Here is an 11,910-nt window from a genome sequence, read left to right as displayed (position 1 = left end):
TCGGCTGCGACTCCACAAACACTCTCCGTTTCCATCACGGAAAACCACCGCCGCCACGGAAACCCACACCATAACCTCCGCTCAAAAAACTTCTTCTTTTCCATAAAACGACCAAACCGTAAATCTGTAGCTAACGTCGCCTTCGTCTTACACCCTTCCGGCCATCTCCATCGTCACCGGAACACAAACGAAAATCTTCTTCTTCTCCGCACTCACACCATTTCGACTTCAACCGTCATCCCTTGAATCCACCCTCAAATCTCAAGAAAAATGAACAAAGAAAAAGGTTGTTGCTCTCACTAATGGCACAAATCTGAACGCTACCATCAAAACAACCTCACAACACTGCTCAGAGCTTGGCTATGCGAGTATGATCCGAAACCATAACAACGTTAAAGTTCGTCTTCATGAACGTATGGTTGGATTTTCTTCTTTGATTTATATCTTGATTCATTTCGATTATTTGTTTTATATTACTGCATTTCGATACGATTATATTGAAGTTTTTTTTTAGTTTTGCAAATCGTTGTTGGTCATGTCCATATTTGAGATCCGATTCAGTTTTAATATTGGCTTTGATACGCACCTCTTGTGTTATGAGTTTTGATTGCATTTTTCTTTTGATTGTAAGGTTGCTGTTACTGGTTTTAGTTGGTGTTGTTTTAAAGAAGAAAGAAAAAAGTCATGTTTTAGAAGATAAAAAAAACAACTTTGTTTTATTTTTGGTTAAAGAAATGCGATTAAAATAGAAAGAAGAATTGTTTTTCATTTCTATCCAAGGTTCCCGTGGTTCAAGAATAAGAATGGAGTTATTATTTTTTATTTGTTTTATTGCCACGTGTCTACAAATATTTGGCCACTGACCATTTGAATTGCAAGAAATTTTCGTTGGGTATTAAGACCAAAATGGGTGGCTGAATTCTTTTAATTTTATTCCTCTTATTCTATAACCTTTTTCTCATCCAAATTATTATTTTTGGGCTGGAGTTGTTAGATTAGGCTTTGAGCTTTATTTATTCCTTACAATCCCATATTTTTCTTGCATCTCCCCACATGTTAGAAATGTTGTAAATATGTCCGTGGCCATTGTTTTCATCTCGTTTTATTGATCTTTAATGTGTAAAATTATTGCCATGTTATGTTGCCATTATTCCTATTAATTGTGTTTCATTGAGTTAAATTGGGATTTTAATCCGCGGATTCAGCAAATTCATGCCGATATACCGCCCAAGTCTCAATAAATTAACAGAACATTTCACCGTGTTATGATATTGCGAATGACATTAATTGTGTTGTCATTTCGTACAAACCGGTTTTGAGCACATATTCCATTAAAAAATCGACAATGGTCACTTATATTCTTTAATTATAATTGAAATTAATTATTAAACTTTGACTAGTTAAGTTGTTTTGGATTAATTAATTTTAATTAACTTAGTTATTAGATTTAATTCAATAATTTTGATAATTAATTTTAATTAGTTTAATTAATCAATTTAACCAAATTTTAATCGATTAATTTTGTCAATTATGCATTGATCGATTTCTTCCACTAGTACTTCACATCATTTCAAAACCATTTCATCATTGAGTCAAAACTATTTTAAAACCACTAAAATCACACAATTCTTGATTTAATATCGAGTCCATTTTCAAACACCCTTGTAAGTCGATCGCTTTTAAAGCATCGCCATAAACCTCACATAGCTTACTCTTGGGCTTTCTTGCAATGAGACCTATTCAATTTTTATCGAGTAGAAGAACAATACACTAAAATAAAATCCACTTCATTCATAAACACAAGTTTAAAACCTCAATCCAATATCGAGTATTTTCATTCAAATTAAATTAAAGTACCAAATCACAATCAAATATCATTTCATTTGGAAATAAAAAGGGGGATGGCTTTGAGTTTTCAATTCCTCTCCTCAATTATTTGAATACGAGTTCTCTTACTCGGTTAGTCAAATAGTCGTTATTTCTATCCACCTAAGCACAAATAAATCAAATCCTTTTATAATAAGAAACGAAAAGGGAGATAACTTTGAGTCTTCAATTTTTCTCCTCGACTATTTGAATACAAGTGCTCTTACTTGGTTAGTCAAATAATTGTCGTTCATTTACAAACTTCTAAACCAAAACAAATCAAACTATTTCATAATAACGAAATGAAAAAAGGAGATGACTTTGAGTCTTCAACTTCTCTCCTCAATTGTTTGGATACGAGTTCTCTTACTCGGTCATTCGAACAATTGTCATTTTCCACCAACTTATACCGTAAGTTAAATAATTGTCGTTCCTCTACAAACTTCCAAACCCCGATTAAGTCCAAATATTTTTCACAGTAAGTCAAATGAAAAGGGAGTTGATTTTGAGTTTTCAACTTCACTCCCCAATTGTTTGATTACGAGTTCTCTTACTCGGTCAGTCGAACAATTGTCATTTTCCGCAAACAAACAACTTAATCAAGTCGTTTTCTTAACAAACTATACAAAAAGGGAGATGGTTTTGAGCTTTCAACTCCTCTTCTCAAATGCTTGGATGTGAGTTGTTTTACTCAGTCGTTCAAGTACTTGTCGTTCATTCTAAAACACGTCAACCATATACAACCTTATTTTCATAAATATTTAGATGAAATAGAAAGTGGTCTAGAGTCTTCTATTCCCTTTCTCGATTATTAGGATACGAGTTGTCTTACTCGATTATCCGAGTATTCGTCATCCTTTCAAAACACCTTAACTACTATCAAATCCTTTTTATAATTAAGGATGAAACAGAAAGTGGTCTAGAGTCTTCTATTCCCTTTCTCGATTATTAGGATACGAGTTGTCTTACTCGAATTCGAGTATTCGTCATCCTTTCAAAACACCTTAACTACTATCAAATCCTTTTTATAATTAAGGATGAAAAAGAAAGTGGTCTAGAGTCTTGTATTCCCTTTCCCGACTGTTAGGATACGAGTTGTCTTACTCGATTATCCGAGTAATCGTCATCCAACCAAAATATCTTAACCCATCAAGTTTATCCTGTCTCGCCCCCGTGCGATCAAAACATCTTAACCAATCAAAACATCTAACACATTAATTCAACTTGTCACCTCCATGTGATCAAAACTCTGTTCAGAAAGAACACTGTTTAATCCTTTCTAATGCGCACAACAAACCAATGCTTAAGCCTCCGCCGAGAGTAGACAAGCCAACGTTTAGCCTTTAGAACGCGATCTAAAACAGTCGTTCACTAAAAGACACCAACCAACCGTAGTTCCCCGAACTACGAATGCTCTGACTTCCTTATTACACCATAAGGATACCTAGGTAGGAGATTGTTGTATCTTCGCGAGCACACTAATAAAAAAACCTCCCCTTCTCCTTTCTGAGATTCTCATCCTTTTCTATTTTCAACATTTTATAACCCAAACATAACAAACAAACATAAATTAACACTCGAAACGCAAATTAGAACTAAAAGGTTCCCGTTGAGTACAACGGACGTAAGGGGTGCTAATACCTTCCCCTTACGTAATCCACTCCCGAACCCGAATATGGTTGCGACGACCATTATTCCATTTTCTAAAGGTTTTATCGATATTTTCCTATTCCTTCATTGGGATAAATAAAGTTCGGTGGCGACTCTGTTCGAACATAAATTTTTCCGCGACCATCGCGAGGGATCGTATTTTTCGAGATGCGACAGGTACATATACACATTCATAACAATTACACCATTCACATAATATGCAATTAAAATCATCTCTATTACCTTAACATTCCACATATCACCATATATAAACTAATTATCAAATACGCACAATTAGATTTCATTTCAAAATGATTACAGCATTTAAAATCCTCAATTTGTCATTTTTCAACAGTGTTAACCGGTTAACGCATTTAGGTAACCGGTTAACGCGAACCAAAACACATTCCCTGGTAGATTTCAACAGTGTTAACCGGTTAACGCATTTGGGTAACTGGTTAACGCGTAACAGAATGCACTTCCTGGCAGATTTCAACAGTGTTAACCGGTTAACGCTATTGGTTAATCGGTTAACGCAAAACAGAACACAATTTCTGAGCAGGTTTTTAGCAAGTAACCGGTTAACGCTCGGAGGGTAACCGGTTACCACAAAACAGAATGCAGAATTTTCTACGTTTTTCATCGTTGGAGGACTTCCGGACCTCCGATTTCAATTCCGTAAAAAGCCAAACGCTCAGAAAATTATCACTCATACAATACTCTAAGTATATAACATTAATTTGCAGTTTTAACACAATCAAATCACCACAAATCAAGAATACTCATCAAAACCTAACAATTTCAAACAACCATACAAAATTAGGGATTTTTAACCTAAACATACTTCTACCCATTGACCCAATCATACTAACCCATAATAATAAGGATTCCCCCCTACCTCTTCAATTTGCTGGAAACCTTAGCTTATCTCTTGTTCTTCCCCTCTTCTCCTTACTTTTCCTCTTTTCTTTCTCTGTTGCCGTCAGTGATTAAATTAATCCTACTTCTCACTCTCCTACCTTTTATATTATAGTATTATATTTGGGCTTAAAGAATGATACCTCTAATTTAATTATTAGGCCCAATAAGACCTAATATTAAAATATCTCTAATTAGTTCAATTAAATTAAACTAACACAATATACCCACCAAGTTAATTAATTCAATTATTCAATTATATCTCATATCAACTAAATAATTAATTAACACACCAAATTAATTAATATAATTCAATTATTATACTACCTAACAACCAATTAATTAATTAACACTCCAAATAAATAAAATAAAATAAAATAATAATAATATAAGAAATAATTACTAAAATTGGGTTGTTACATATGTGATGTCACAAGAGCTGTCACTATCAATTAGGATCGGAAGATATAAAGAATAAATTGAATAAAAGATGAAAATAACAATGATCTCTTTGGGTTCCCTTTGTAGTTGTAAAGTCTATCTATTATGAATTTAATCCAATTAACTTTCTCATTACCTAGCAGAGTCTAAATAAGATGTAAATTAAAATCATCAGCTTTGGCCTAATTGTGAGGCGTCCGACAAAAAATCTTCACAATTATCCAGTGTAGAATTCTCATTTCAAATTTAACTTGACTAATTTGAAAATTTGCCATATCCAAATAATCTTTATAAACAGACTTAGAAATTGACTTAACAAAATCTTCTCAAACAAAATTAGGAGCATTTGAGATGCAAATAGCATTTCCTTTAGATTCAAGCCCAAAATGATGCTCAAAGTCATCAAAAGTGAGCATAATGTCTTTATCACGTAATTTTCATTTTAGACCTATGTTATACAACTTAAGATTGCAGTAAAAATATTTAACATGATCGAGGTTACACTTTTTATTTAGTCTAATGAATTTCAGCAGGTTTTGGTTCTCAAATGGCTTAAGAAAATCAAACTTAAGTTTCAGTTTTGATCGAATAGACTTATCAACAAAATACTCAACTTCTACAAGCTTGTTCAGAAACTCATTAACATACCTATAAAGCCTTTTTTAGGTAATAAATGATGGACCTTGTGACAAATGACATATAGCTTTTGATTTAAGCAGTTGATGAAATTGCTGGATCATTTGATTTCTTGCTCTAAACACGAGGCGCGCGAGCATTCGAAGTTTGTTTGCTAGCTTGAACTTTTGAGTGTTTCCTTTTTGGAATTGGTGGTAGATGACTAGAAGATGAGACTTGTCTTTTTCCCTTTTAGTTCTCTGATGGGCGTCACTTGCATGATAGGCCAACTGTCATTACGATAGAGAAGACGTCCATTTAACACGAGTTAACGGGCGTCAACTGGGAGATGAATCGTATATCAGCAATAAGCGTCATGGCCTAAATCGTCAGCGATGATGAGCGATTTGAGAGGATGGGTGACACAGGTTAGGGTGATAGCCTTCATGCTTGGAAGGCTGGCCGTCAGCCGTTGTTTTGACCAATTATGGTCGTTATGACTCAATTTTTGAAATGGTTTCTATTTTCAATGATTGTTTGCTACTGTTTGATGAGTATTGATGACAAGATTTTGTATTTTTAATTATTATGCTGAGTTTATGGTGAATACCTCATGAAGAGTAAAACTGTTGTTGCTTGGATGTTTCGTTCGATGGAACCAGTGACATATTGTGTTTTAGCTTCGAGAGGAACCAGTGACGAGTATTGAAGTTAGAAGTCTGGATTAGTATTTCACATCTTTGTGTAGAATTCATGCATCAAGTATTTTGGAGTTATGTAGGACTTCGGTCCAATGACGAGTAGGACTTCAGTCTAATAACGAGTAGGACTTCGGTCCAGTGACGAGTTTGATGTTTTAGTAACACACCTTTGAATATCCGAATTATTCGTACCACATGCATTGAAGTATATGAGACAAATACATCATATACATAATTGTATTTATGATTGATTATTATTGTAGATGGATTATATGATTGATTAATTATGCTTATTGTACTATCCTTGCTAATTTATACACTATTAACATACATGAATGTATTATCACCCCCTTTCTGTTTTTTGTATTGTCTTATACGTTTGTGGTGAAAATACTCAGGTAAAGACTGAAGAACATTAGTTGTTGCTTGTTTTGGAGGATGACATAGTTGACCTTCTTCGTTGCTTATTATTCTGCATTGCTTAATTTCCACGTGTCGCTCTAATAATGTAGCACTGGGTTGAAAATACCTTATTGTGTTTTTCTACGAGTTGTTGAGTTTATTATTTTATGATTCAATGAAGTGATTTTCTATTCATGAGAAAATTGGAGTTATGTTGAAGTTTATTTTCCCTTGCTATTATGATTTAAGAATGTTATACTGAGAAATGTAGCACCATTTCATACTCTTTTATTCTGCATATTTTATAAATCATGTGTTTGGGGTTTAAGGTGTTACGTCTACAAACGAGTATGTCAAAGCAGGAGCAGTGACATTTGTCTCAGCAGGAGGAGTAACATCCATATTACTAGTAGTTGGCGCCTTAGTAGCCATATGTGGAATGGGCACCTCAATAACTATCTTAGGAGTAACCTCTATAGTAGTTTATGTATCAACCTCAAAAGGATGAGACCCCTCTGCCATCTCAAAAGTATGGGGCACCTCTGTGTCTGTCATATGGGACACATGTGTCTATTCCACCTTTTGTACGTCATCTTGAACTGGTGCCTGGACATTAACTGGCTCATCTTAAAAATACGGTAAAAAATCATAAAAAATGCGTAAAAAATCTTTAAAATGTGATAAAAAATCAAACTTACTTGTCATCACCAAAAAAAATCCGGTAGTGTCTATGAAGTATCCGGAAAATTTCAGAGGTTTGCTAAAAATTCAAATTTCTCAATATAAACAAAATGAAAATGGGGGTGCCAAATCAAAATTGGAGATGATAGAATGAAACCTCCAATATGAAAAGCAACTTTGAAAGGTAAAACCCAACAATAAAAGCCCAAACTATAAACTGCCAGGCCCATAAACAAACGAACAGTTCGATTTTCCTTCTTCCTCTTCCACCTTCTCACACTTCTCTCATTGCATTCTACAGCAACCAAACATGGAAGAATCACACCATCGCCACCAAGACTGTAACACTCCAAACTCCGCCGGAGCACAATCACCACCCACCACTGGAACCTGCTGCAAGTGCGGTGGTCCCACAACTTTCGCACCACCGCCGGTCTCACCTGCCTTCTCAGAAATATCTCCACCGCCAACTTACCGTCCCATCCGCGCTCCGGCCATCCCACCGGACCCACACTCACAGCGTGCAATCATCCTTTCTCCGGTTCCACAAGCCCAACACGTCCCCGTAGCTTCGCCACCTTACCAATTTCAAATCCCGATCAAACGTATCCAATCCCCCGACGATATTCGCCGACTTCAAGGCTCCGAGTCCGGCCAAAACTTCGTCGGATTCGTCGTTGCGCTTTCCGAATCCATCCGCGGTCGTAAAATCTCCGATCCTTGTCACCAATCTGAAACCATCAACACCATTGTCTCCATTCTCGAAACCCTAACTCAATGGATCGAGGAAATTCCACCGGCTCAACAAGCTGCACGTTACGGAAACATTGCTTACCGAACCTGGCACGAACGTCTTGTCAATTCCGGTGAATCCCTCATGTTTCAGTTCCTCCCGAAGGATCTCCAACCGGCCACGGTTGAACTTGTTCCATATTTTTCGGATAGCTTTGGGAACTCAAGCCGAATCGATTATGGTACCGGACACGAAACTAATTTTGCGGCATGGCTGTATTGCTTGGCGAGGTTGGGGGTGATCAGAGAAGAGGACTATCCTGCTATAGTAAGCAGAGTGTTTGTGAGGTATCTTGATTTGATGAGAAAGTTGCAATTGGTTTATTGTTTGGAACCTGCAGGGTCACATGGTGTTTGGGGGCTTGATGATTATCACTTTTTGCCCTTTATATTTGGTTCTTCACAGTTGGTTGATCATAAGTATATGAAGCCGAAATCGATTCATAATAGGGATATATTGGATAATTTCTCAAATGAGTATCTTTATCTTGCTGGTATTAGTTTTATTATGAAGGTGAAGAAGGGTCATTTTGCTGAGCATTCACCTATGTTGGATGATATTAGTGGGGTGCCTAATTGGAAGAAGGTTAATAGTGGTTTGCTTAAGATGTATAAAGCTGAAGTCTTGGAGAAGGTTCCCATTATGCAGCATTTTCTTTTTGGATCCCTTATTAAGTGGTATGTTTGCATCTTGTTTTTTTTTCCTTCTATTTATTCAAATGTTTTGCTTCTTTCTCTCATTAGATTTTGTGTTATTGCTGCAATTATATGAGGTGTTTTTATTTCTCCCGTTTGGGAAACTCATGTTTGATGAGTGTTTGGAAATTGTCTCTCGGTGAGGGTACAAACCATGGTTTGCCATGGCGTGGGAACTAGTCCTTCTGCATGAGGCAACAGCAGTTGGTTATCTTGCTTGTATAGGTTATTTAATTGTAATTGTAGTTCGGTTATCCAGATCGCATGATGGGGTAGCATTTCCATCTATCGTAAATAGGAAGAAGAGTAACCAACTAGACATTTAACATTAATGTCGGGGTCAATATGGCAAAAGATTCATTTAGATGGTTTTCTCACATCTGTGCCGACCACGTGCCCTATTTAGGTATAATAATATAGGGATAGGGATTCACTTGCTTTAGCGTGGCACGCCAGCTATCAACTTGTACTGGCCATTAGATTGATCTTATGGTTTTTATATTGACATGTGCCATTGTTTTTTATTTTTAAAAAGCTAGCAAAGCATCATTCAAGGTTTTTCATCTTCTTCCTATGACTTAAAAGTTTGTGTTCCATTGTCAAAGTCATCAACCACACCACCGCCAAATTCGACACGTCATGACTTCATATGATTCTTAAAAAGTAAACCCATATTATCTGTTTCTTAAACCACTGCCTTTGAAGCCACCGCCGTCTCCATCCTTTACGCCGCTTCATGTTGCCGTCTTTCTTCAAGTTGCCGTTGTTCCGTGACTCCATCGGAGAGGTGTTTAACTTCTACATTTAATTGTTTAATTGGATTTACCAATTTTGAATTTTTTCTTCTGAATTTGTGTGCAAACTGCAAACAATTTGGGAAAATACTAAAGAACCAAATATGTGGAACAATGAAGATAAGATTTATGTATTAATTTGTTGGGTGGATGATGATGCCGTGGGAGGTACGGTGGTTTGCAGATTGCAGGCTTGACATTAGAATCTATAATAACCAGTCGTTTTCAATTAATAACTGACATCCCGTATTGACTTGTGCATCATGATGTGAAAAGGGTGTGGTGTTCGGATCTACAACCATGGTGGATAAAAATTGAATTAGTCTAACATCATCTCCTGCATACCTCTTGCAATGATTGAAATCAAACAACAGCGGTGGTCGGAGGTGATTTGTTCAGTTGGCTTGGCTTGGACAATGGTGTGTGGTGTGGTAGGGAAAAAAGTGAAGGAGGAGATACTCTTTGATGTTTCAATTTTTCTCTGAAAAATAATAAGGCCGTGTGACACAATATGAAGTATAGGATTGATCTAATGGTCCATAAAGGTAGAAAGTCATGGTGACTTTGACACGCTAAAGTTAGGGAATCCTGGTCCAATAATATAGATTAAGAAGATGAAACCATTGCTCTAGAGAAGAATAAATCAGTGAAACAGATTCTTGATGAAAACTTTGCTTGATAAAAGCATTGTCAATTTTCCACTATGGCGGATTTGCATAGGCCGCAACACCAATCATATCCACCTATTTACATCAGAGGCTGCAATTCCATGTTTCTCTGCAAGTTTTTGACTGGTCTCCATGATCCGTCATCTTTCCATTAATTAACTTATGTATCTGCTCCTGAGAGGTGAATGTAAACAATGGGGTGTAATCTGTCTTAATCCGTGTTGAGGCTCAGAGATCCCCTCCTGATATTTTTTATCAACAATCATGTCAAGTTGTAACCATGTCCCATTAATTAGAAATAATTAGACAATGATAATTTTCTTGAGCCCTTCTATAGAAGTTAGATAAGTTTACTTATAAATGACGAAAGGCAATACTTATGTTTCCTATCCAGAACGGCGATCTTGAGTTATGGGCTAAACAGGTGGCTGGAGTGAGTCATGAGACTTTATATGCTTGTTGTTGTGCCTTATCATTTATGGAAGTTCTAGTGTGCAAATCAGGATTCATCTTATCAAGCAAGTAGATTTTATGGGTTAATTTATGTAATTATTATGTAATGAAATCAGATAATCTGATTTTGCTTTGTCTGCCTTGATTGTTTATCAAGTTAATGCTTGACAATTGATCAAATGCAAACACAGATGTGTGTTCTTGAACTTGTTATTTTTGTTCACCCTTGGATACATTTCTTCAGTGAATTTACACAGCTTGTGCCTCAATTTTAAAAATATTGGGAAACATTGTCTTGATTTCCTACCAAAGTTAAACTCTCTTAGGCACTCTTTGCATTGTTCTTATAACTCTCTTGCTTCCCTTTAGAGTTTTCAAAATATAATTACATTTAATCACATGGTTATCATTATTTTGTGACACATGTGAATGGTATTTCGAATCCAAACTAGTGAATATGCGTATCTATTTTGGACATGGATCGAAACATGAATATCGATTCATTCTGATGTATCACAGTTTATAGTAAGATTTGATCTGTGATTTGTTATAGATTCTTTTGATTCACAATTGAAATCTCGATTTGGTAACCATATTTTATGTTTTTTCTTCTGTTAGGGAATAATGGTTTGAGTTACATTGCTGAGGCGAAGACATGGACTGGGCACTATAATATATTTGTAGCAGTTATATAATCGCTTTGTTGAACTATTTGTTCTCTGTCAACTTGCTTAATCTTCCGTTCATGAGAGTATAAGATAATGGTTAGAGTTTCTTCCTATTGTTATATGATGATGACGAAAATGTTTTTGCTTAAAACCGAAGAATCCGAAGAATGGTCGCAAGCATGCAAGATCTGGTTAATGTGTTTATTCTACTTAGACTAGATTCTGAGCAGCTTAGTATAGATAGGTCCTTTATCTTGGTGATAAGATATGGAAATTATTAAATTTTGTAATGAATAACTAATGTTCAAAATTTCAATGTGTGGTTTCCAACTTTATATTCTTTCTATCTTTTGAATGTTTTTTTTTTTTAAAAGGTAAAAAAAAACGGTTAATTAATTGACTTAATATCCTTTTTGGTTAACTTATAAAAATCTACATTGGTTTCTAAATTCATCCCTAGATGAAAATGACATTTTGGATAATTAAGAGATTAATATAAATATATATTTTTTTAAATTAAAAGATTAAACTGAATCTAGATATAAAATTATTTGGTTGTTTATCA

At 35.4% G+C, this 11,910-nt stretch overlaps 1 protein-coding gene across 2 annotated transcripts; it reads left to right on the top strand.

Moving 5' to 3' along the window:
• The first annotated feature begins 7,521 nt into the window (after positions 1-7,521).
• LOC127101178 (uncharacterized) lies at positions 7,522-11,680 on the top strand. 2 transcript variants are annotated; one of them, XM_051038518.1, is made up of 2 exons: positions 7,522-8,744; positions 11,296-11,680. In XM_051038518.1, the coding sequence occupies exons 1-2, from the start codon at positions 7,585-7,587 to the stop codon at positions 11,300-11,302; spliced, it is 1,167 nt and encodes a 388-aa protein (XP_050894475.1). In that variant the 5' UTR covers positions 7,522-7,584; the 3' UTR covers positions 11,303-11,680. The 2 variants fall into 2 exon arrangements, with proteins under 2 accessions (XP_050894475.1, XP_050894476.1); XM_051038519.1 differs by lacking the exon at positions 11,296-11,680 and adding an exon at positions 10,619-10,999.
• The last annotated feature ends 230 nt before the right edge of the window (positions 11,681-11,910 follow it).

The sequence above is a fragment of the Lathyrus oleraceus genome, chromosome 7 (assembly GCF_024323335.1).
Source record: "Lathyrus oleraceus cultivar Zhongwan6 chromosome 7, CAAS_Psat_ZW6_1.0, whole genome shotgun sequence".
In the NCBI taxonomy this organism is placed as follows: domain Eukaryota; kingdom Viridiplantae; phylum Streptophyta; class Magnoliopsida; order Fabales; family Fabaceae; genus Lathyrus; species Lathyrus oleraceus.
Note: the sequence above shows the minus strand (reverse complement) of the source record. Positions and strands in the feature narration are given on the sequence as shown.

Excerpts from the sequence above, each read along its gene's own strand:
- LOC127101178 (XM_051038518.1), top strand. The coding sequence starts at position 7,585 with ATGGAAGAATCACACCATCGCCACCAAGACTGTAACACTCCAAACTCC.